This window comes from Centroberyx gerrardi, chromosome 1 (genome assembly GCF_048128805.1).
Source record: "Centroberyx gerrardi isolate f3 chromosome 1, fCenGer3.hap1.cur.20231027, whole genome shotgun sequence".
NCBI lineage: Eukaryota > Metazoa > Chordata > Actinopteri > Beryciformes > Berycidae > Centroberyx > Centroberyx gerrardi.
In genome coordinates, this window is record NC_135997.1 from 11,402,653 (window position 1) to 11,426,285 (window position 23,633).

Sequence of the window (23,633 nt, forward strand, 5' to 3'; positions counted from 1 at the left end):
TGAATGGCCCCAAACCCTGGTAAAAAGGCCAATGCTCTCTGCAGTTGATTTGGTGATATGCGCCTGCATAAGCATGATGTTATCCACTATGAACATTTCTACTTTGACAATGGCTGCTGTGTGGCTCTTACAATCTATCTCTCACATTCACTGCATTCCACTCATTGCCAACCCACTACATGAATACCACATCTCTCTCTCTCCCTCTCTCTCTCTCTCTCTCTCTCTCTCTCTCTCTCTCTCTCTCTCTCTATCTCACTCTCTCTCTCTCTCTCTCTCTCCCTCCCTCTCTCTCTCCATCATTTTCCCTGCGTCTCTATTAGTCTATCTTCCGTCGTTACGTATTGTTTTGCAGTGTGCTATGGGTTACTACAGGATCAGGTATTAGTGCTAGTGGATAAAGCCCTTAGGGTAAGGTGATGAGTCAGGCAGATCTGCATCTGCAAGAGACGGGGGGGCAGGGGGGTAGGGGGGGGGCTACACCTTTGAGTCTCAGGTCCTGTGATAGCCTTAGTGAGGGAAACCCTGAGCGCTCACTGTCCCATGCTGGCTGTGACTGTCTATCTGTCAGGCGGACAATATTCTCCACTCCTGACTCACTGGAACAAATCGGGAGCAAGACGAAATCCTCATCCTGTTTCTTTCCTGTCAGGACTTGAGTCATCCATCCATCTGCCCCTGTCTTCTCTCTCCTCCATCTTTTCTCTACAGTGAGACTTCCTTACACTTCTGTGTGATTTTCTTCTGTAACTTATACTGCTTTTGCTTTTGCTTGCTGTTTCGCCTACATTTCTCCCTCCCTCCTCCTCACCTCTCCACTGTGTCACCATGGATATTGGTGGCTTGACGACAGTGGTGGCCAACTCTGCCTACATCTCGGCCCGCGGGAGCTTTGATGGCACCGCCAACCCAGCTGCCAACCGGGACAAGAAGTACCATGCCTGCCTCAAGCTCCCACACATCACAGTGTGTGAGGGTCTGAGGGAGACTTTAGACCTCGGCTTCCAGACAGTCTGTGTGGACCAGCCCATCGGCAAGCGTCTCTTCCAGGAATTCCTGGACTCCAACACTGAGTATAAGGGCCCTTGTCGCCTGTGGAAGGATATTGAGGAATACAACAATGCTGAGGACAAGGACCGGGTCCATAAAGCCAGCAAGATCTTGTCCCGGTACATGGAGCCGGGCGGCAAGTACTTCTGTCCCTTCCTGCCGGAGAACGGCATCACAAAAGTAAAAGAGAAACACCAGGAAGCTGGAGACGACCTTTTAAACGAGACGCTGGACAATGTGATGGACTTCCTCAAAGAAGTGCCCTACACTTTCTTCCTGGAGAGCATGTACCTCAAGAGGTTTCTGCAGTGGAAGTGGCTGGAGATGCAGCCCATGGCAGAGGATTGGTTCCTGGATTTCCGTGTGTTAGGGAAAGGTGGCTTTGGGGAAGTGTCCGCCTGTCAGATGAAGGCCACAGGGAAACTGTACGCCTCCAAGAAGCTCAACAAGAAGAGGCTGAAGAAGAGGAAAGGCTATGAGGTGAGGGCAGCGAGGCGGCCCAGGACAGTGAAGTGGTGGCTTTGAGTTCTGTAGATGCATCTAGTTCCTAGGAGTAAAGAGAAACTAGAGCTTTTTGTGTAGTTCTTATGCAGAGACTTGTTGACATGCAGTCCTAACACAGACACAAACACCTTGACCTTCTGCAGAACATCTCAGCAATCTAGATTATGGATCTAATTGCATAAGGCTATTATTCAGGGCTATTACACAATGCAATAATTGTGGACATTACATTTGTCTGGAACACATTTTAATGATCATGAAGTAGAGTTGTGGTCTTGGCATGGCAAATTAGTTTGTGTCTGCCTTGTCCTCCAGGCTTTTTGCATGTCTGTGTGTTCCTTCCCTCCAAACAATGGCCAGCAGTTAGATGTTGCAGAAAACATTATGGACCTTTGGCTTATATGATTAGTGGCCTCAGCATTAGACCGATTTGAGCTCCTTATAAAGCGCCAATCCGTCCATGCTTATAAATGGACCAGCTCTGGACTGGTTTTCCTTCTCTCCAAAACAGAAACACTAATAATAATAATAATAATCATGATAATAACTGATAGCTCTCCATCAGAGATGGAATGATAACCTTCTCAACTTTTTTTCGTAAAGAAAACAGGCCAAAATGACAGTTAATCTCTACGTTGGAGGCTTCAATAGTGTTATGTAATGGTGAAACTGAGGGAGGCTTATTATCCTTACATACTGTATATCTATATATATATATATGTACGTATATCTTTAAGAGAATTCAATTGTGGCCATTCTTTGAAATAACCATTCATGGCCTTCTGATATTTCAACATCATTCAAAATGTAATTTATTGTCATTGATTGGCCAACCATTTATATTTGGCTTTTCTACACTGTCTCTCCATTGAAGGACTATGCTTACTGAATCAGGGCCATGGGTTTGGTTTTGATATTTTAAACATAGTTATTAATAGATGTAATTAAGTCTTGGCATATAAAGTAATGTATGGAGAAGTATGTCTGTGTGAGTGTCACTGCTGTTTCTAACATCTAAAGATGATAACTTAGTGTGCTTATGCCATGTGTGTACTGTACAAACTGGTCCTGCTCATATCAGATGCTGTCTCTTTGTGTCCGTGTGTATTGTAAACTTTTACAAATCAAGAGTCAGTCGAGTTGCTCCACCTGAGATCTGAGCTAATATGACAGCAGCTTTCCCCTCCTGTCCTTTAGGGGGCGATGGTGGAGAAGAGGATCCTGGCACGAGTCCACAGCAGGTTCATCGTCTCGTTGGCTTACGCCTTCCAGACAAAAACAGAGCTCTGTCTGATCATGACCATCATGAATGGAGGAGACCTGAGGTTAGATCACACTCCTGACACACTGACCACACCATCCCCTTTCCATATTTGTCTCTTTGGTTTTCGTCTCTCTTTCAGCCTGTCCTTTGACCCTACACCTTCTCTCCCACATGACTAGGTATCACATCTATAATGTGGATGAGGACAACCCAGGGTTCGAGGAGTCCCGGGCCTGTTACTATGCTGCTCAGATCATCCAGGGCATGGAGCACCTCCACCAGAAGAGAATTATCTACCGGGACCTCAAACCAGAGAATGTGCTGCTGGATAACGAAGGTCAGACACTGATTTGCAGGAAAGATACATCTAGTTTCTGCTGTTTGGTCCTGAAGTGCAACCTGAAGACTTTTTTTGTACTAGTTCAGCTATTCCTGCTGTATCAGTGGTATTTTGTCTATGTCTGTACAGAGCCTGCAGTCAGCTTCATCAGTCTGAAGTAATGTAACTCTAGAGTCAAGCCTGTAGTTGGCTCCCCTATTTAGAAGTAATGTATTAAGGCAAGAGCCAATCCCGGCTCAGCTGGCTTGGTCCAACATGGCAGTGCGACTGTGAATTATGTTGTACTGTCCGATTTTGAACCATTCGATTATTGAAACAATGAAACTGAAACCCCTAATTAACATCACATCTATACATTTTAACCCAATTTTAAACCTTTAAAACAGATTTGCTAATTTATACTTTTACTGGCATAAGATTGGCATTAATGTGTGTTGGGCCCGGCCCCTACTACAGCATTCCCCTGCTTGTCAAACCTTGACTTTAAAAATATGCCCCCTTCCCGGCCGCCTGAGGTCAAAAGACCCCCTCCACACACACACACACACACACACACACACACACACACACACACACACACACACTGGTCTGCACAAATACATTGAAGCACTCCATTACATATCTCCTTCACACTTTGATCCCCTCTCACTTCTAACACAAGGACATCTTTGAGTTATCGCGCTCCTCGAGGCTCATGAGTCAGAGGCGGAGTGTGTGGGCCAACATGCGTATCTCTGTGACGTGTGCAGTGCTTGGCATTGGCCTGGTGTTTACTCTCACAGGTAACGTCCGTATCTCTGACCTTGGTCTGGCTGTGGAGCTGGCTGATGATCAGTCCAAAATCAAAGGCTACGCTGGGACTCCAGGTACAGTGGACACTTTACCATCTCACCAATTCCCTGCCCCTTACCTGCTCTAACAAGAGAGAGGTAAAGCCTCTACAGACCCCAAATGTTTACTTTTCTCACTCTACAATTACCTTATACCGTAACACTCAGGTCAGTTTCCTCCCATACTGTACAATACCACACTCTGCAACATATGCAGTACATTGTGCCTTAATTGTTATTACCTGTCTGCACATGAATCTGTTACCAGAATGGCTTGAAACTATTATGCCATGTTATTATAGAGTTCAGTGACTATTAAAGCAAAAATCTACCCTAAAATAGAATCTGTATATGCTTTTAGCATTAATTATACTTAATATACCTGCTACCCTTTTAAAAAAAAGTGCCATAAAGCTTTTTGCACATAGTGGAAAACTCATTTTGGAATGAAACTTTGTTCCATCGACAACAAACAAGAGACTTATCCCAGGCTAACTTTCTTGAGATTTGGGTACATGCTGTAGTTTGTCTGTTATCACTAAAATTATAGAAACAAACAGTTATTATTATTACTTTTAGTAGTAGTAGTATAGTAGTAGTATAATAAGCTTATTCTGTATTGTTAATAGAGCAGCTCCAAGAAAGTGTCTCATGATAACATTACAGATTAGATTCTTTGATCTCTTTTGAGCTTCGAGAGAGAGTTGTTCAGATTTAAGTTTTGATTATAATACTGGCTGAAAGATCTTTAGAAAAAGTGAATTTAAGATCCAGGTTACCATTTCAATTGGAGATGGAAGAGAGGTTGTTTTCAAAGGATTGTTATTTGACATGACAAGGAAAGGTCATGACCTTTTCCGTCTAACCTGCAGGTTTCATGGCACCAGAGCTGCTGAAAGGGGAAGAGTATGATTACTCTGTAGACTATTTCACTCTGGGTGTCACTCTGTACGAGTTCATTGCTGCCAAGGGACCCTTTAGGAGCCGTGGAGAGAAGGTAAAGTTATATGAACTGTTTTTTCCCCTTCTCAATCCCATTTTTAAGCTGTTGTCAAACTTTGAACATGCTCTGTTTCTTTTACTGGATACATTGTCTCTGCCTCATTCCTCACAGTCCTCTAGTTTCTTACCTCCCTCTGTCATGTGCTATTTAAACCTGCTTTTGCTAAATCTGTTTGACAAATGCCTCTTTCATTTGAATACAGAAACAGTCTTCCATGATTAGATAGCTCAACCATGCCCACTTGTGGCTTGATGCTGATATTGCTATGAAACACAAAGCCCTAACCTCTTATAGGTTCATTAAACAAACCTGTCATGCCATTTTGCTGACTGATTTTATCTAAACGGCCTTACAGTACGGTAAGTGCATACATTTTCGCATTAGACATGTCGTGTATGTACATAAATATAGATTTTACATTACAGAGCGTTTACAATGGTGTTGTAAAGCACTGTAATATCAATATGCATTAATATTGATCTGAATGGCTTGAATCCAAGCATGGCCTGACAGAGGCCGACTGCAGATAAATAATTCTGGTGTTGTTAGCAGAGCTGTGCAGGTGAAACTCAACCGGTGAAGGTCTGGATTTAGTTTCTCTCCTTCCCTACTTAAAAAAAAAAAACTAGAGGAAAAAAAGGCTGAGGCAACAGAGGAGAAAGAAACTTCAAAAGGTCGTAGAAGAGGAAACAAGTGGAAATACTTCATAGATCACAGATTCAGAGAGTTTACTGAAAAAAGTGTATTAGACCACTGTGACACCCAAGCCATGGACAGGTTTCAACCTGAGTTTAAACCTGAGAGTAGGCTAACCCAAGTGGGATATGGAAGTGCTGTGAAAGTGTGTTTTTGGTGTGAATTCATCTCTACTGCTCACTGTGCTGCTTACTGTCCAGGTGGAGAAGAACGTGGTGAAGAAGCGGATCCTGAACGATCCGGTCATCTATCCAGAGAAGTTCAGTGAGAACACCCGCTCCATCTGCGAGGGTCTGCTGTCCAAAGAGGTGGACAAGCGGCTCGGCTTCAAGGACGGATGCTGTGACGAGATCAGGGCGCACCCCTTCTTCAGCGAGATCAACTGGAGGAAACTGAACGCAGGTGTGTGTGTGTGTGTGTACGTGTGTTTCAGAAAGACAGAAATGCAGTGTCATGCAGTGTGCCATCAGACACTTCCACTATCTATTTCACAAGTCATGTCACTTCCAGTCAGTGTTTTGTCCGCTTGCTTCAAATTGCACCAATTCACATACCTGCTTCTTCAGTTTTCACACATTGATATATTTACTTTCTGCATACTAATAATATTTTTTTTCATAAGGGTTCCGCTTGGTTTCATACTGTGTACATATTATTTTTTTCATATTTTACAGTGTCGTGTTTATACATACCTATATTTATACACATATTTATAACAAATATGTTCCTTCAAATATGTTACTTATAGATCTATTTTTTGCTCTTATCATGTGAAAATATCTGAAATTTTGGTGCTTTAACTTCACTTGAAGGATTACAGGGTTTTGCAAGCCTTGGGCTGATGAAACCCTTCCAAAACCCCATTGGATAAATTCAAAAATTGCATGGTGGTCAAGCTTAAGACAACAACAACACACAACGATTTTCTTGAAAAGTTGATATTTTGGAAATACGAGGTTCATGTACCTGCAACGTCCAGGATTCGAATCCCACCTGGGGCGTTTGTCACATGTCATCCCCCTCTCTCTCTCCCCATCTTTCCTGTCGCTCTCAGACATCTAGTCAAATTAAAAAATCATCTTAAAGAGTAACTAAACCCCAAACCCAAATCTGTGTAAAGCCTGACATCTAATGGTAAAAAGAATGCTACTGAAATGGCCATCTGCTATTGGCTGATCTTTTGTGTCTGGTGATGTCACTTTCTAGAGTACAACAGGTGGTGACATCACCTGGCACCAAAGATCAGCCAATAGCAGATGGCCATTTCAGTAGCCTACCATTAGATATCAGGCTTTACACAGATTTGGGTTTGGGGTTTAGTTATTCTTTTAAAAAAAACAAGTGCCTGACATCAGCACCCCACTATGTTGTGTCTCCGTAGGGATTCTTCCACCTCCTTTCGTCCCAGACGCCAAGACGGTTTACGCCAAGAACATAGACGACGTCGGGGCCTTCTCCACGGTCAAAGGCGTGCAGCTGCAAGACCCGGACAGCGAGTTCTTTGACGAGTTTGCCTCGGGGAACATTACTATCCCCTGGCAGGAGGAGATGATCGAGACGGGGATCTACGGCGAGCTCACGGTCTGGGGGACCGGCGGGGCGTTGCCCAACGACCTGCGCCGCGAGTCCATCCTGGAGCAGCCGCCCAAGTCTTCCACCTGCAGCGTGTCATAAGACGGCAGACAGAGGAACATTTACTGTTCATGGATGATTCTGCACGACCTGTTGGTTCAGTCAGAGGGGAGCGGTGGGGCGGGACAGGTTTGGTGATGCGTCAAAGAAAGAAAAGAAAGTGGTGAATTGCAAGTGGAATGATCGCAATGTTACTGATGATGGTGAGGATGAAGTTAATTGAAAGGGTCTGTTTACCAGCAGTGCAGTCCTAATTGGTAATCAGATACTCATGTATCCATCATGAATCCTTTTTCCCCTTTTTTTGCTGCAATGTATGCTAGCCAAGTTTGCACAGTTCAGTTTTATAATTCATCAAAGTCTGCTGAATGCTTTGACAGCACTTTACTGTGAAATCTATTCAGTTCGGCTTTTACTATAGTGCACACTTTTTCTCTGCAGTGCTTTTTATTGCATAATCTCACTGCCTGTATCTAACATTGGATTTTTGTTGGACTTTTGAGGTCTGGTGAGTGAGTGAGCAATTACTGAAAGAGAGAGTGACTGAGTGAGAGAATAAGTGAGTGGTGTGTGTGAATGTGTGTGTGCAGTTAAGTGTGTGAGTGTGTGGGTGAAATGAAGCTGCAGATGAACTGAGGTGGTTCTTCCATTCACAAGAAATGTAGATAGTGCAGAAGTCATAAACTGGTTTTATCTGGCTGCCGTGTGCAGTGACTGCTGCTCTCACTCTTGTGCTCGCCCTAAAGCTCAAGTCATAACTCTGTCAGATACGTTTTATATCAGAAATACACTGAGGTAACAAGCTCCCTTCTCCGTATCTTGTTTTGCTATATACACCACACACTTAACTACACATTTGTTATATGTAGTACAAAGTGTTTGTTCATATTTCCACTGTTTGCTTCAGCAGAGTGTATATTATTTATACCAATCATTTCACAGGAACCTTATGCGAAACAGTGGTTTAAAAACATCTGTATTTAAGAATTCCTATAAGTGAATGTATATACCAGCTCCAGAAGTGTAAATAAGCTTGTATCAGTGTTGCAGAGATGTTTATAAGTTCAAATAAATATTTTGCCATAAAAGCACAAAATTTGTTTTTTTGTGCCTTAGATTTAAAAGACGGAAAATAGGATAACCGTTCACTTCCATTTATTCAAAGGATCCCATTATGCTTTTTGCTAAATGTTATCCTATATCCTAACAGTGCAGAATAGGGAGGAGTTGCAATTCCCTCTATGGCCGATGGAGGGCGCTATTGACCCATATTAGCTACTATTGGCTCTCTTTTCAACATCATGACCAGGAATGAAGTAGGCTAGGCGGCAAACCCACCAAAACTCAGTTTTCGCAATTTTAAGGGAAAAGGTAGAAATTAAATGATTGTTCTTTATATTGATGGTTGTTGGCCTAATGATGATCACCGACAGGAGGACACCTACCTTTTTCTTACCTTACCTACCTTTTTCTTTAAACACTACATCACTGATCATGACCATTGATCACCTTAAACTGAATCCTCATATTTTATTTTAGTAAGTATTTCATCCATCAGTCTTTAACCGATCCCTTGTATCAGTGCTAGAAATGTTTCACTGCTGACAAGACTTCTGACTTGTGTGTGTATGCATGTGAAGAGTCCCAACAAATTGCTTATTTATCATTGAGGTGAATTCTGGGAGCTGATTGGATCCGGGCTCACCTTTCCTCTCTCTCTCTCTCTCTCTCTCTCTCTCTCTCTCTCCCTCTCTCTCTCTCTCTCTCCCTCCCTCCCTACACACAGTTGGTCGGAGCCTGTAGGAGTGTCAGGGTCAAAAGAAAAGTTGAGATCTTCTGCCGGTCAGACTCAAACGTGCCGCATTCATAAGAAATCACACTCAGGAAAATGTTTGGATTATAATATAAACCCTTTAGGTCGCACCTTGGTACCTGTGGCCGCGTTGAGGACGTCGAGGATGCGGATGCGTTGAATCAACAGGGTCAACGACTGCCTCGATTAAGACACTGACGATTAGCTGAGTTAAGGTTTTTCATCCTTACCTGATCTCCTTTTAATTTAGGGATTTAATTCATCCCGATAAGTCGGAATGCAGCAGCCAACCGACCAACAGACAACTCAACAGACAACCACAGAAATACAGGATCCGACAGGTATTGTATTTATTTACAATTATCCCCTACTCCTCGGATAAATTAACTTTTAACGTTTCATTTTGTGAATTAACTGTTCACTTGATTATAAACGCATGACCTGGGAAAATGCACAAGGTTCTAATTTCACTGTTATAGCAGCATCGACTGAGTCATTACAAAACGAATTATTACAAAACATGAAGAAGTATATTTTGTGCTTGAGATGAATATACTGCTCTATTGAAACATCAGACTTAAATGTTGTGTGTGTGTGTGTGTGTGTGTGTGTGTGTGTGTGTAGGCTACTTGTATTTCTATACTTGTTAGGACCAAATGTCCTCTCAAGGATGGAAAAATTACAAAAACCCTCCAAGAAAAAGTGAGGACATTGTGTCTGTCCTAACTATTTCAAGGGGTTAATTTAAGCTTATATAGGGGTTTGGGGTTTTGGGGTTTAGGGTAGAATTAGGATTTAGGTTTAGCCTAGGCATGTTAAGGGTTAATGTTAGGGTTAAGGGGAATGAATGTATCAGTCCATGTCCAAATGTCCGCACAAGTAGGCTATCCAATTATAGGACTGGGCGATAATATCATTTATGGTCTTTCAGTAGAATCATACTGTGATGATGTGGTGATTTGGGGATATCGTGACACACAATTGTGCTGTCTTAAATGATGAAAACAAGCAAATTTTATTTGAAAACTCTGACAAAGTAAGGTATGAAACATTTTAAGGAATATTATTGGAAAATTTCAGTTTTGTTTGACATCACACCTAACATTACTATTCAGTTGGATGAACATTCATTTGATTAATTTGATTATTTAACATGTGATTTTGCATACATGAGCCAAATCGTGATATATATCGATATTGAAAAACATCCTTATGATGATTATTGTGATATTGATTTCAACCATATTACCCAGCTCTATATCCAATCAAGTATCTGCTCTTCCCCCCCCCCCTCCCCCCCCTCAGTCCAGTACCTGAAGCGGAGGAAAACAGCGCTGTATCTGACCGTGGGTCTGCTGTTTCTGGCCCTGGTGGTGCTGGGAATTGGCCTGGTCTCTGCTACACGGACCGACAATGTGCCTGTTGCTGGTTACTACTCCGGCATCACCGTGAGTCACAGTTACCCACACCTCTGCCTTTACCCACATTCCTGTCCAGATCCTCCGTTAGTGTGATCCTTTTTTTGTTCTGACACTGAGAATTTCATATCCTGAACCCCTTTTTGAATGACAAAGATAAGGATGATAAATTGTCCATTCTAGTGATTTTAGGAATCACTTTTATTACACAGATTCTGTGATTGTGAGATGGTATGATATTTTTTTCCTCATTGTTTCTCCATCTCCCCTTCCTCTGAATCCTTCTTTTTCTTCTCTTTTCAATTTCTCTTTCTTTCTCCAGCTGAGTTTTGGAGCTTTCCTAGGTATTGTTGGCATCCACCTGTTGGAGAACCGCAGGCCCATGGTGAGTCCGGTTCCCCAGCTCTTATGTCTTCTAGGGCAATATCTCACCACTGATCTAATGGCAATAGGACAGCAATTGTACACCATGCCTAAAACAAAACAGAAAATTAGTCCATGCTAGTAATAGCATGGTGGTTTCAGCTGCACTGCTCTGCCAAGCCAAAGAGTGTTAACTGTGTCAAAATTGACTCTGTAGCAACTGATAATGTAGTAATTGCTTGGTAATATAATACGCTGTCTAAATGTAATAAAACATCACTCTAATGGGTCAAAATGTCAAAATTCTGACTTTTTTCTGTCAGAATTCTCACTTTTTTCTGTCAGAATTCTGACTTTATTCTCAGAATCTCAGAATTCTGACTTGAAACTCAGAATTCTGAATTTAATCTCAGAATTCTGAATTTAACCTCAGAATTTTGACTTTATTCTCAGAATTCTGAGATTAATATCAGAACTCAAATAAATTTTTCACATGTGGCCCTAATCCTCTTCCGTAATTATTTAGTAGCATCCACGGGTAAATTTCTTTTGTTGATAAGAAATCTAACCCTAGTCATTAATTTTGACCTTTAAAACTGCTGCTGTTAGCCTTTATAGGGCAGTATAGTAGTCAAATGGCATGCAGGGCACATAGATAAATGTAATGTAGATAAATTAATAATTTATTTTATGTAATTTAATTGCACACTCATACAAATTTGCGTACATCTTGGTTGGCTTCAATAGTTGTACATTGCCCTGGAGCACTTGGCTTAGGGGGTCAAGTGGCACAGGTCTGTTTTCCTGTTGTTATAGTTAGTCTTTCCCAGGTAAAACGTGAATCAGTTAGTTAATCATTTCAGCCATTTGTTTGTTCTCTCTCTCTCAAGGTGACTTGTGTCATCCATTTGAGCTTCATGTTCATTTCCTAAAAATGGGTCGTTGTTCTGGGAAAATGGCACATACATACCATAAATAAAAGGGTTATGTTACAGACTTTGCAAATTCACTAAACTGTTTATGGGAAATTGCTCTATTATGAGCAAGAAACAAATCAGATTACTCTATGCCAGTGTAATGCGCTCTTGGTCCTTGTGTCCTGGTCAGTGCACATGACTGGATTTGTGGTCAGGGAAGTGAATGTGATTGGCTCAGGATTTCAATGACAAGAGAGGAAATTGCGTTAGTATTGGCCAGTTGCTGACAGGGCCCCTTTATTTTAGACAGGGACATAGGTATAATAACATCGCCTTGTCAAAAGCAGTTCTCTCTAGACTAGGGGTTCCCAAGATTTTTCATGTCAAGGACTCCATCGTAAAGATGCTTTGGACCACAGGCTATGAAAAGATTTTAGATTTCTGCCTATAATGTAAGTGGGGAGAGTGTCGCCTCTGATCAGAATAGTCATTCTTTACTATCTCTCATAATGCTAACTTCTGCTGAATGAAGTAGCAGTGAAATTGAACTAATCCTCATTTTTCTGGGGTCCCTACTCCTCTAAAAGAATATTTAAAAAAAAACAGTTGGTGAACAATGCAGTAACCGATCTGAGATTTGAGTAAGGGAATCTGCATGAACTGACCTCCAATCAGCATCTAAAAGTGACTTCAGCCGGTGTTGTGACATTGGCCCAGAGACACGATGACTGCAAGGCCAGCGGTTACCAGAAGCTGAAGCTGTAGCTCGGTGTTACTTAAGTTGTGTCATCGGTATCGTCTTCGCAACACATGAGACCCAGCATGAGGATTCTTTGTCCTGTTGGCTGTGGAAAGTCCCCGCAAGGTGCTGAAGAAGACACAAGTGGCACAGAAACTTCAGGGGAGATTACGAATCCTTGTTCTCTACCACTAAGTGCGCACTAATCGTTCAGGAGGTTTCCAAGTTGAAGAGTATTGTGACAAATGTCTGAACTGGCGCTATGACACACGTATCATGTATGACAAAGGTTTTTTTTCACATCCCAGTTCAAGCTCTTGTGAACATGTGATGACACACCTCTCCTTTATCCTTCTCGATTTGACGTCAGAAATCTCCTAGGTGGAATATTTTTTGCTTTCCAAAGGGAGAGCGGTCCACTCACCATTAGCATTTTTTTTTTAGACTTTATTTAGAGTGTGGGAAAGTTGTGAGGGAGACAATATACGTGAGAAAAAGGAGAGAAAGCTCTAGCAACATTCAATCCTACTGTAGGTCAGCTGGGGGACTTTAAGTACTCAACTATATCTGGGCACTGCTCAGTAACACTGAAAAAAATGTATGGAAAATAACACTGAACACATAAGGAGTGTAACTCAAAGATGTCCTTGTGTTAGAAGTGAGAGGGGATCAAAGTGTGAAGGGGATATGTAACGGAGTGCTTCAATGTATTTGTGCAGACCAGTGTGTGTGTGTGTGTGTGTGTGTGTGGGTTCTGATGCCGAATAATGTTTATCTTTTCTACAGTGACTTTCCAAACATTTTAAAGACTTTTACAGACTTTACTCAATACAGAAAAATAGAATATTGGGCTTAGCATGACAAAGTGATAAACTTGTTGACTCTACCTGTTTTCTTGACTGTGGTATATGAGAGTTGATAGTGTGTGTGTGTGTGTGTGTGTGTGTGTAATGTAAATTTTTCATGAGGTGTCCAGGGTGTTGTGTGCCTGGTCGCATCACTTTGTCTTACGTTACGCTACAGTGTACCGTATCTAATGTGGCCTACATACATAGATACCTTTCCCAGAACTGTTCATGGGTGTGGAGAGAAACATTATGTGTGTGTGTGTGTGTGTGTGTGTGTGTGTGTGTGTATGTGTGTGTACATGTACATATATAACTAACATAGCTCAAAATTAAGCATTGTTTCAGTGTAATAGTTTTAATTGAATATACCCTGCTGGTTTTCACCCCTTCTGCTCTCACACAGTTTCCTCCCTGTCTTGTCATTTCCCATGCTGTGTGTCGGTAAGTGTGAACTACATAGAGAGAGAGAGAAAGAGAGATTCAGGGCCTGTAGTTGGCTTCTGTCCGCTTCTCCGGCATTAGTCCCAGTTCTGTGCTTTAAATTTTAATGGTGCGATCGCTGCCACACCAGCGCACGGCTACGATGTCCCTTATCAAGCACACACACACACACACACACACACACACACACACACACACACACACACACACACACACACACACACACAGGTACCTTCTTCCCTCCTCTGAGTCTGTGGCTTGTATAGTAACATGATAGGAGGTTGGCAGAGCAAGGTTGCTCATTAAAGAACAACTAACCACACCGCACAGTGCAGCGGACATCTGATCGGCCTGCAGCATCGCTTACTTCCTGGATCTCACAGCCCAGTGCCCTCTGACCTCTCATAAGCAATAGATGCATGTTTTGAAGCTGTGTTACTTGTGAATAATGGTACTGGAAGTTGCCGGTTTGAATCCCCAGATTGGCTGGGAAAATCTGTCAGAGGAAAGTGAATGAAAAACATTGATCCCTTGTCTCAGTGTCTCCTGTCGAGGAGGCTTTGATCAAGACGCCCTCTGCTGCTCCAGTAGATCTTCACAGTGGCCAACAGCAGAGGACTGGGTGTACTGGGAAGCTCCCAGTTGTGAATGTGTGTAGCTAGCTCCAACACAGTCTCATACAATTTTGTGAAATGAGCACAAATTCTGAAAAGCAGATTGTGGACATGAATTATGTGAAGATTTTGTTTATCCACCATGAAAGGGTTATATGACAATAGCATGAATGGGACACACAGTTTTCACCTCTTTGTCATGTGAACAGGTTAACTAATAGTTCGGTTTAGGCAAGTAAAACAACTTTGGTTATGGTTAGGGTAAGGCTTAGGAAACTGTGTGATTTTGGTCATGGTTAAATGAGAAAACTATAGATGAGAAACACTAAAAATTAAAACTTCACTCATAGCAGAAAAGCTTCTTGGCATGAGTTGGGAATTGAACCCAGGTCATCAGAGTTGAAGGCAGATATATACGCCCATCCACCACCCAACACCCTTACTTTCCACCATGCTACTTCAGTGTCAAACTGCTGCCTGTTTACCGGATGTCGTGTCTCCTTCACATAATCCTTCACATATTTGCATTTTAAGACATTGTGCTCATTTCATGAAATGTCGAGAGACCAGGCTCCTGTATGAATGTGAGGCGGGGTGTGGCTGAAAAACACCTTTGCACGCTTAGTCGACTTTCCCTGGATAAAGTTAAAAAAAAACAACTTAATGGAGGTTTGAGTCCTATCTCTACTTCTCATCTTGTCTTATCTTGTCCCGCAAAATGTTTCAAAGGATTGTTGATTGAGCGTGAAATTCGGTCTTTTCCACAAATGAAACTCCCGTCCTCTCTGCCAGGCACCTGTAATAGTCTTGACCAGTCTGATACACTGTGTGGTCGCTTGATGACTGAATGCATCATGTAGTTCATGTCCGCTGCTCCGGTGGGCTCTCCCACAGTGACCGGTTGTATTTCACAGACTGCCGTCCTCTTGGTCACCTTGCGGCTGGAGAGCAGAACAGCGGACCTTTTAAAGGGCCGTATTTTACCCAACAGGCCATGGGACGTCCAGCCCTCATTACAAGCGTGTCCGGCTGCGGTCATGATTGGTCACTTGACCACTCAGCAGTGGACGACCTTGGAGCGGTCAGCGGCTTTAGTTACGTTTAGTCATGATAGGTATCTTTACTCTCTGCTATATAATTCCTCTTTGTGTCTTTATCCCTTTGTCACTAATTCTCTTCCGCTGAATCTTAAACTTTTATACCTTAATTTAAAAGTGTAAAGTGAAACGTGTTTCAAGGAAGGACAGGGGAAGGACAGGGGAAAAGAAAATTAAAGAAAAACATATGGGTTCACTCACAATGTGCATCTAAAAGTGGGAGTATTTGTTGTGTTCTTTTATCTTTCTATTTTACTTGATTTGATTCTTTTAATGCAATGCATTTTGCTTGTTCTTTTATATGAATTTTATCTTTTTATCTCTTTTATCTACCTTTTATTGATGTAAAGCACTTTGAGCTGCATGTTGTGTATGAAAGGTGCTATACAAATAAAGGTTATTATTATTATTATTATTCTTTACCTTTGGCATGTATTTTTCCCCGTCTTTCTAATCTTTCCATACGTCAGTGATAATCTCGTTCTTTCATACCTGTCTCTTCATTTATAGCTCCCTCACTGTCTGTCTTTCATTTGCATTATAGAGTATTCTCTCTCTCTCTGTATCTCTCTCTCTCTCCCTCTCTCCGTATTCCTCTCTCTCTCTCTCTCTCTCTCCCTCTCTCTCTATCTCCCTTCAGTTGTATCAGGCTCACATGGGTAAGAAGGGGAGACAAGGGGTTTGGATGGGAGAGTGTGTCGGGGTGTTTTATGTGCTGGCAGCTGGTGCTAAGGTAATGTGAAGTAATGCAGTTGTCAGGGTCTATTGTCTGCGCTGCTCAGCGCTGGCCTCATCTCCCACTTGCAGCCCATAAAAGCAGAGTCATTTAAACCGCTAATGAAGTGGAGAGTCTGGGCCGGTGATAGATAAAGCCCACAGAGGAAAAGCTTGTTTTCTCAGGCCGGTTCTTATTCACTTTCACTGAAGGAAATTCATTTTTGAGGTCCCTCATTTTACACATGCACAGTTTGTCATTTTCTATATAACACTTATGCAAGTAGGCTAGCTAAAAATGACGCTGAATAAAATGAATTTGTTGAGCATACTTGATCTGTTTATATTAAAAAAAAATTTACACCACTGGATTAAAAACCTCCTTAATTTCCTCCTTACACCCTTAATATTTTTGTTTTTGTTTCAGGGGGGCTGAAGTTTTAGGCTCTTTGGCAGAGTGATAGACTAGCAATAAAGAAACAAATGGAGAATAGAGGGAATGGGATAAAAACACACAGCACAAAGAAATATTGAGCAAAATACCAAGGCAGGTGTTTACATTAGTTAGTTTGTGAGATAGATAGATAGATAGATAGATAGATAGATAGATAGATAGATAGATAGATAGATAGATGCATACATACATACATACATGCAGGCAGAACGAGAGAGAAAGAGAGTGTGAGAGAGAAAGAGAGAGAGAGAGAGAGAGAGAGAGAGAAATAGAGAAAGAGGAAAGAGAGTGAGAGAGTTTCATTAGTTATCTCAGGTCCAGTCCTGGAGGAGGGATTGGCCAGGCAGTAAAGGATGCTCAACGATAAACTTTATGATCAGACATCTGTGATCAGCCAGCTGGGTCTGCTGGGCTTTGGGTTGTAGCAGTTGACATGTGCACGTGTGTGTGTGTGTGTGTGTGTGTGTGTGTGTGTGTTATGTGAGAATGTCATTCTTACAGTAAAAACTGTATCTATAAGACTTTAGCAAGATAGGGTTGAAGAGAGAGTGGTGAGGCAGGTGATAAGTGCGTATGTGTGTGTGTGTGTGTGTGTGGTATTGACTGACGTCAGGTGATTAAATTGTAGTGTGTATTATGAACACCGATTATACCATTAGGCCTCCTTCAGACAGACAGAAAGACTTAATTGAAAAGTAAGGAGTTTGATTTACTGATGTGAGATAAGGCAACAATCTGGTTTTGATTGTTCTATCTAGGCCCATGTGTGTGTCTGTTAGTGTGTGTGTGTATAAGTGTGTGTTTATATGTCTGTTAGTGTGTGTGTGTATCAGATTGGGGGAATTAGATTGACCTTGCTGGTACAAAAGGTTGTCCCTCTGTCCCACGTTGCCTCTGTGTCTGTAAATTACCCACAAAGCACCTCTGGGTTGGCGGAGCAAAAAGCTGTACGTTTTCTTTATTGTCCTGCGCCCCAGACACCGCAGTCAGCCAATCAGAACACACACCAGGAGAGAGACCAAGGGAGCTTATGTACGTGTGTGTGTATGTGTGTGTGTGTGTTTTGTGTTTATGAGAAAATTTGGACTTTACTTGTGAATGCAAATCACAAGCTGACATTCAAATAATCAATTTCTCTACCACTTAAATTTTGTTCTCTCCTTAATTTTGTGTTATGTGGAAATACTTTGTTTTTTATAAATCATTGCTCATAAATCTACCCTTCTGTGCCCTTTCTTCATCTCCATCCTTTGTCCTTCCTTCTCTTCCTCCTCCTCTTCTTCTGCCCCCCCAGCTCATGGCAGCCATCATATTCATTAGTATTGGAGTCATCGCATCTTTCTTCTGTGCCATTGTGGACGGGATCATCGCTGCAGAGTTCATAGTACGTATCACACGTTAACGCACAGATTCACATGCTTTGGTTGAAAGAAAGCAAATAAAACAAATGACCTTTTTTCTCTTCTAAACAAGCACACACTCACACACAACCTCACCCATACACCCATATACTGAATTTTAATCACATAAACACACAAGGATTTCACTAATGGTGCCCATGCCATGTAAAGAGACACCGCACTTACAGTATCAACATACACACATTCAGAACACACCGCAGGAGTCAGGTTTTCCTAATGAAACTTTGTGGATGCAATCAGACAGAACTGTCACCGCCGCTCCATCATGACTCACCACTGGACAGTTAGACCAGACCGATCCATCTCAGAGCCCGACCTGCGGCATGCTGGGTCGTCCGAAAATCTGGGGCAAACATTCAGCAAAAGCAGGGCTGATTGAATTTGTCCTAAAAATTCCCCGTCTTTCTTCTAGTCAAAGATAAGTCTGTGCGATTATCATGCGAGGCATATCCCATACTTAAGGGGGTATTTAACCTATAATACGTCTTCTTTCAATACACCTTCAACTGTATTTCATCCCAGATTTTGGTGCAATTGATTTTCTTAGAAAGATTCTTTAGTCTACTAACATTTTCATTTCAGTGAGTTGTATTATCACGGAATAAGTGTTCCCCCGAGGACATCAAATTCAAACTCTTTAACTTTCAGTAGCCTAACTCAAATTAATTTGTGCAAAACTGTTTCAGGATAGATCTGAGATTATGTCTATAACAAATCAGCCTTGCTTTTCGGTGAAGTGCCCCTTTAAATCAATACACAGTCTGGTTGTTTTGAAGGGGAACTGGGTCATCCAGGCCTGCGCATTTATCAGAACCACAGATATCTGAATTGACCCTGGGCATAATAACTAGAATATGCAGAGCTGAGGATGTGCAGGGTGTTTTGGGATGTGTGCATGCATACCAATGCACCTCACTTTGTCACATCAGCTTGCTGAATTTTGATTAAACTTAGGGCGAGCTCATCAACTGCCAACTGACTTACGGGCCTGTCGCCCCAAACCCTATCTGGTCGGCCATCTGTTTAAAATGTAAAACAATTACAAGTCTAATTCTAATTTAGTATTTAAATAAATTAAAGGGGTATTAATGAGTCTAAGACTATTAATAGCCTCTATTGGAGACCAAGGAAGTGCAGCAATATTGACAGGTATTGACACAAGCTAGCTAATTAGAGCAGAGATCCATCAGAAACATCTAGTGAAGAGGTAATATACCATGATGCAAAATACTGTAATAATACTGTGGCTTTGAGCAATGATGCTACTTTGAGCATTTGAAAAGGAGGGGGTGGGTGTGGGGTCTAAAACAGAGTCCAGGCCCGTTTTAAAAGCCAGTTTTAAAAGCCAGACAATTCAGCACCTGGCGAAGTAATTGTCGAGTCACTGGTATTGATCAATAGCCCTATCAAACCCCCATAGATATATTATGATCATTTTGTGCTATGGGACAGTACAAATCTTATTTATTGCACCTTTAAACTTTTGACGACAAACATTCAAATTCTTTTGATTAGTCCCATGTTAAACAAAGTCCTATGAATTTTTAATACTGTAGGTCATGTATTCCGGAGCACTGGACCGTTCTGACCAGTCCCACCTTGTAAACCTCCATGTCTTAAGGGTTTGGATTAGCACGCTTCTTCTACTAAACACATTGGTATACACAGACAAACATGTGCTCTGTACAGTACACCAGACACAACACACTACATCAACAAGACCCTTAAACAAATGAGATGCACTCTAAAGGGTTATCGGTTTTAATTTTCTGTTTTTTCTTAACTTGCCTCTTGTTTTATGTCCTTTTGTAAAGCATTTTGTAACTCTGGCTTGGAAAAGTGCTATATAAATAAAGTCTTACGTACTTACACACACAGATATTTAATAACACATTATTTGATTAGTTCTATAGCTGCTTTGAATGTTTTATTAGCTTATATGTCATCCAACTGTATCATAACCATCATGTATCATAATGTCTCCACTTTGCTTTCTTACTCATCTTTCTGTGATGCTCACACAGGACAGAGGACCTTTGCTGGAGGGCAGATGTAGGTTTTACGCCAGTGGATCTAGTTACGTCTACGACAACTACTATACTGAGGTGATTCTGAGCCTACATACATTGAATCACACACACACACACACAGACACACAAACACACACGTATACCATGGCTTATCTTGCACAAACATCTGGAGGAATTTCTAAATCAACAAATATATGAACAAGAATAGAGAATATAGAACAAGAATGTACTTGTGGCTTGAAGATAGCCTTTACTTCTGCCTGTGAAAGTTATGAGGCATATCTTCCCCTTCCTACACGCTGCTTTACGTTTGCTTTATATGAGTTTTCAATAATGTGTGTTAGGTTTAGGGTCTGTATGGTTTTAGATAAATGGGTTTTGGGTTAATGGAGTGTTATACTGTGCACTTTTGCAGTGTTTTGGAGCAGAATAGACATGGTAGTTTCACTGAGTGTGTAGTGGCATCTAGTGGTCAAAAGATGTTACTGCAGAGATTTGCTGGTACAGTGACAACACTGTAGATAGCCTTGAGCAACATAATGCGATCTGGATGCTATCCAGTCTACTCTTCATCAAACCAAATTAAATTAACAGTCATAAAGTAGAATACACTCCTATATTTATTTGTCCGAACTGCAGCCAATTACTGACTGTGTGGCTGATGTATCTGTTTTCATAGGGCTGATGAAGCTTTTACAAATGAATGATGCTCAACGCACTTCTTAAACTCATTACACCTCTAAAACCGCAGGTGACGTGCCGTTCACTCGACACTTCATGCAAGCTGAAAGTGAGGAGCAACACCTGTTACTGCTGCTACCTGTACAACTGTAACAGGTGAGATGCACTGGAGGCCGTCGGAGTAAAGACTATGCACATTAGGGGTCCACCTGAACCCATTGGAACACATTAGAGAGCGAATCTTTGTGTGTATGTGTGTGTGTCGTGTTTGCACTATCCTCGATTCAGATGATTCAGCTCACACTCCTCTCTTCCATCTCTAGCCCAGACCGCTATGCATACTACTATGAGTTCACAGGGGTGAATAGCTGCTGGGATGTGATCCACCTGCAGCGCCTGCTGTGGGCGTCTGTGGTGCTCAACGTGTTGGGCTTGTTCCTGGGCATCATCGCCGCCGCCATCCTCGGCGCATACAAGGACATGGTGAGCAGGAATCGGATGTGGTTTCCTTTCCTCGCCGCCTAAAGGCCAAATCTGACACCAGACAAACCCAATCCAACCCTCACATCGGTTTCTAGCCTGTATGTACAGTAACACCTCTAGGGGAAGGCACCTAAACCACTTATCTCCAATATGCATCAATATGTATGTTTTTGGAATATATTATTAGAATGACAAATTCGTCTTTCATTGGAGCTCATTATAAAGCTGCCAAATGGACACAGTTCTCACTGAAACTCTTTGAAATCACTTTTCCTCGTTACCGTTGTTCCTGTTGTTCCTGGGTTTACTGTGACTTACAGGAAATATGTCCAAAACCACAGAGTTTCAGTGCATGCATAAGAAGACCATGTGGTCACATTGTAAGGTGAGGTGTTTTTAGGCTTTGAACTTTTGATATAGATTACTTCACTAATTGTGTTTTGCTCATCATTACTCAAGATATTTTGAAGGTCCTATCACCGAAATGTAGTTTATTCAATGTCCAACTATAGTGCATTCGTTTACTTATCAGTGCAAAATTTACTGCTCACACATGACAGTACTAAAACAAGTTCCCGAAAAACTCTAAAAGTGATACATATATCCACACTTCTCAGGCATGAATGGTAGTCTGTGTCTGGTAACCTATGTCATGAAGACGTGAAAATCTCTGATCTTATCTTATGAATCTTAAGATACTAATTTTATGCATATTGTTCCTACATTAGGCAGCTATTATAGTTTATTACATCTTATACATGTTGCTTGTTGTCCTGCAAAAACCTTCTAACTTCAATTTGATCTGGTGATTTTCATGTTTTAACTTCAGTGGAAAGATTCCCCGCTCTTCTATGGGCTGAGAAAATTCTACCATACTTCATCTTGGGAAACCCTTTCGAAACCCATTGGATTGTATTTGATGTGTGATTCGTGCATTCACCTTCCAGCTCCCTTTGAACGACTACACTACCAGTCATGGCTTCCTATTCGCTTTATCTCGAGATCACATACACACATACTTGTTCACACACTTTTTCACACACTGGCTTTTGCGCTGTCTCTCATCTTCCAGTCTTATCCCTGACATGTTCCCTGTTTTCCCCGTCAGAACCCTACTCCTCCGACGGCTCCCAGCCCGGCGCCACCGCCCCACATCCTGTACAACCCCAACCAGCACATGCTCACCTACGCTGGCTTCTGTCCTTCAGGGCAGACGCTGCCCGCCTACCCCAACTATCCAATACCCATGCAGGTAGGTTCGCCAAGGTCTAAAAATCTTGAATATGGTCAAGACAAAGACGAAACAAGACTTGACAGCTATAAAAATGTTTGGCAACCACGGGAGCAGCACTGGATGAGATCCCTTTTTGTTTTGCGGCCAGCACAGCTGTTTTTATTCCAACATCAAAGCGTTTGGCCAGAAGGAAAGCACAAAGCTATAAAGTACTGTTCTGGAGTGCTGTCACATGTCAGGCTACTGAGCGGTTTATATCTGCAAAACCTGACTAAAATCATGTATCCCCAACCTCAAAATTACACCTCAACTGACCTCTGTCCACGCAGGTTAAAGGAAAACTCCTGTTATTTTCATGCAATATTGAGATGGTTTTTTTTGGTCAGAGTAGTCAAAGAACCTGGTGGAAACTTAATGCATGATTTGCCACACAATCAAAAATTTGCCACCACTACTGCTAAATGAATAGGAGTCATAGGGGCAACTGTGGCATAATGTAATTCATAGCCAAACTGATCTCCTTAAATCAACAACTGCATTGGTTTTTTTTATTATGACTTTGAAATTTGAAATATGTTGTGGTTGTCTCTGACTCACATTCATTTAGTGTTAGCATTGGCTGAACTTAACTGATATTTATGTGGCTACCAGAGAACCAAATCTTCCAGAAAAAAAGTTCCAGTTTCAAGCCAAAGAACCACCAGAGCATCACATGATATTAACAGGAATTATCTGTTAGGTACTTTTTGCTCTAACTTCCAGATAGCAACATACCACACCCTCTTCTCTCTTCTCCCACAGCATCACAGCACCTATCAGGCTTCCTCTACACCCCAGCCGGTCCCCGAGGGAGGCCCCGACTCCACCGCCTGCCCCTCCGACGAGAGCCAGCCCCCCTCCCAGGCTCCCACCCAGCCGCCGTCCCAGGGAGGGTCCCAGGAGCCAGGGGGCTACATGCTGACACCCAACGCCCCTGTCCTGTACGGAGCCTCCTACGGCCCCTTTGAGAAACCCCCGCCTTACGCCTGCTAAGCCCCCAGCCAAACA

The 23,633-nt window shown here is 42.1% G+C and overlaps 2 protein-coding genes across 2 annotated transcripts; both read left to right on the forward strand.

Annotated features, from left to right (window-relative positions):
* The first annotated feature begins 828 nt into the window (after positions 1-828).
* grk1a (G protein-coupled receptor kinase 1 a) lies at positions 829-7,372 on the forward strand. The gene is made up of 7 exons (XM_071904471.2): positions 829-1,530; positions 2,752-2,879; positions 2,998-3,155; positions 3,941-4,024; positions 4,861-4,985; positions 5,888-6,089; positions 7,069-7,372. Exons 1-7 carry the CDS (start codon positions 829-831, stop codon positions 7,359-7,361), a joined length of 1,692 nt encoding a protein of 563 aa, XP_071760572.2. The 3' UTR covers positions 7,362-7,372.
* Positions 7,373-9,409: 2,037 nt separating this feature from the next.
* tmem255b (transmembrane protein 255B) lies at positions 9,410-23,618 on the forward strand. The gene is made up of 9 exons (XM_071904508.2): positions 9,410-9,473; positions 10,438-10,580; positions 10,873-10,935; positions 18,032-18,121; positions 20,183-20,263; positions 20,940-21,025; positions 21,193-21,352; positions 22,461-22,604; positions 23,388-23,618. The coding sequence occupies exons 1-9, from the start codon at positions 9,410-9,412 to the stop codon at positions 23,616-23,618; spliced, it is 1,062 nt and encodes a 353-aa protein (XP_071760609.1).
* The last annotated feature ends 15 nt before the right edge of the window (positions 23,619-23,633 follow it).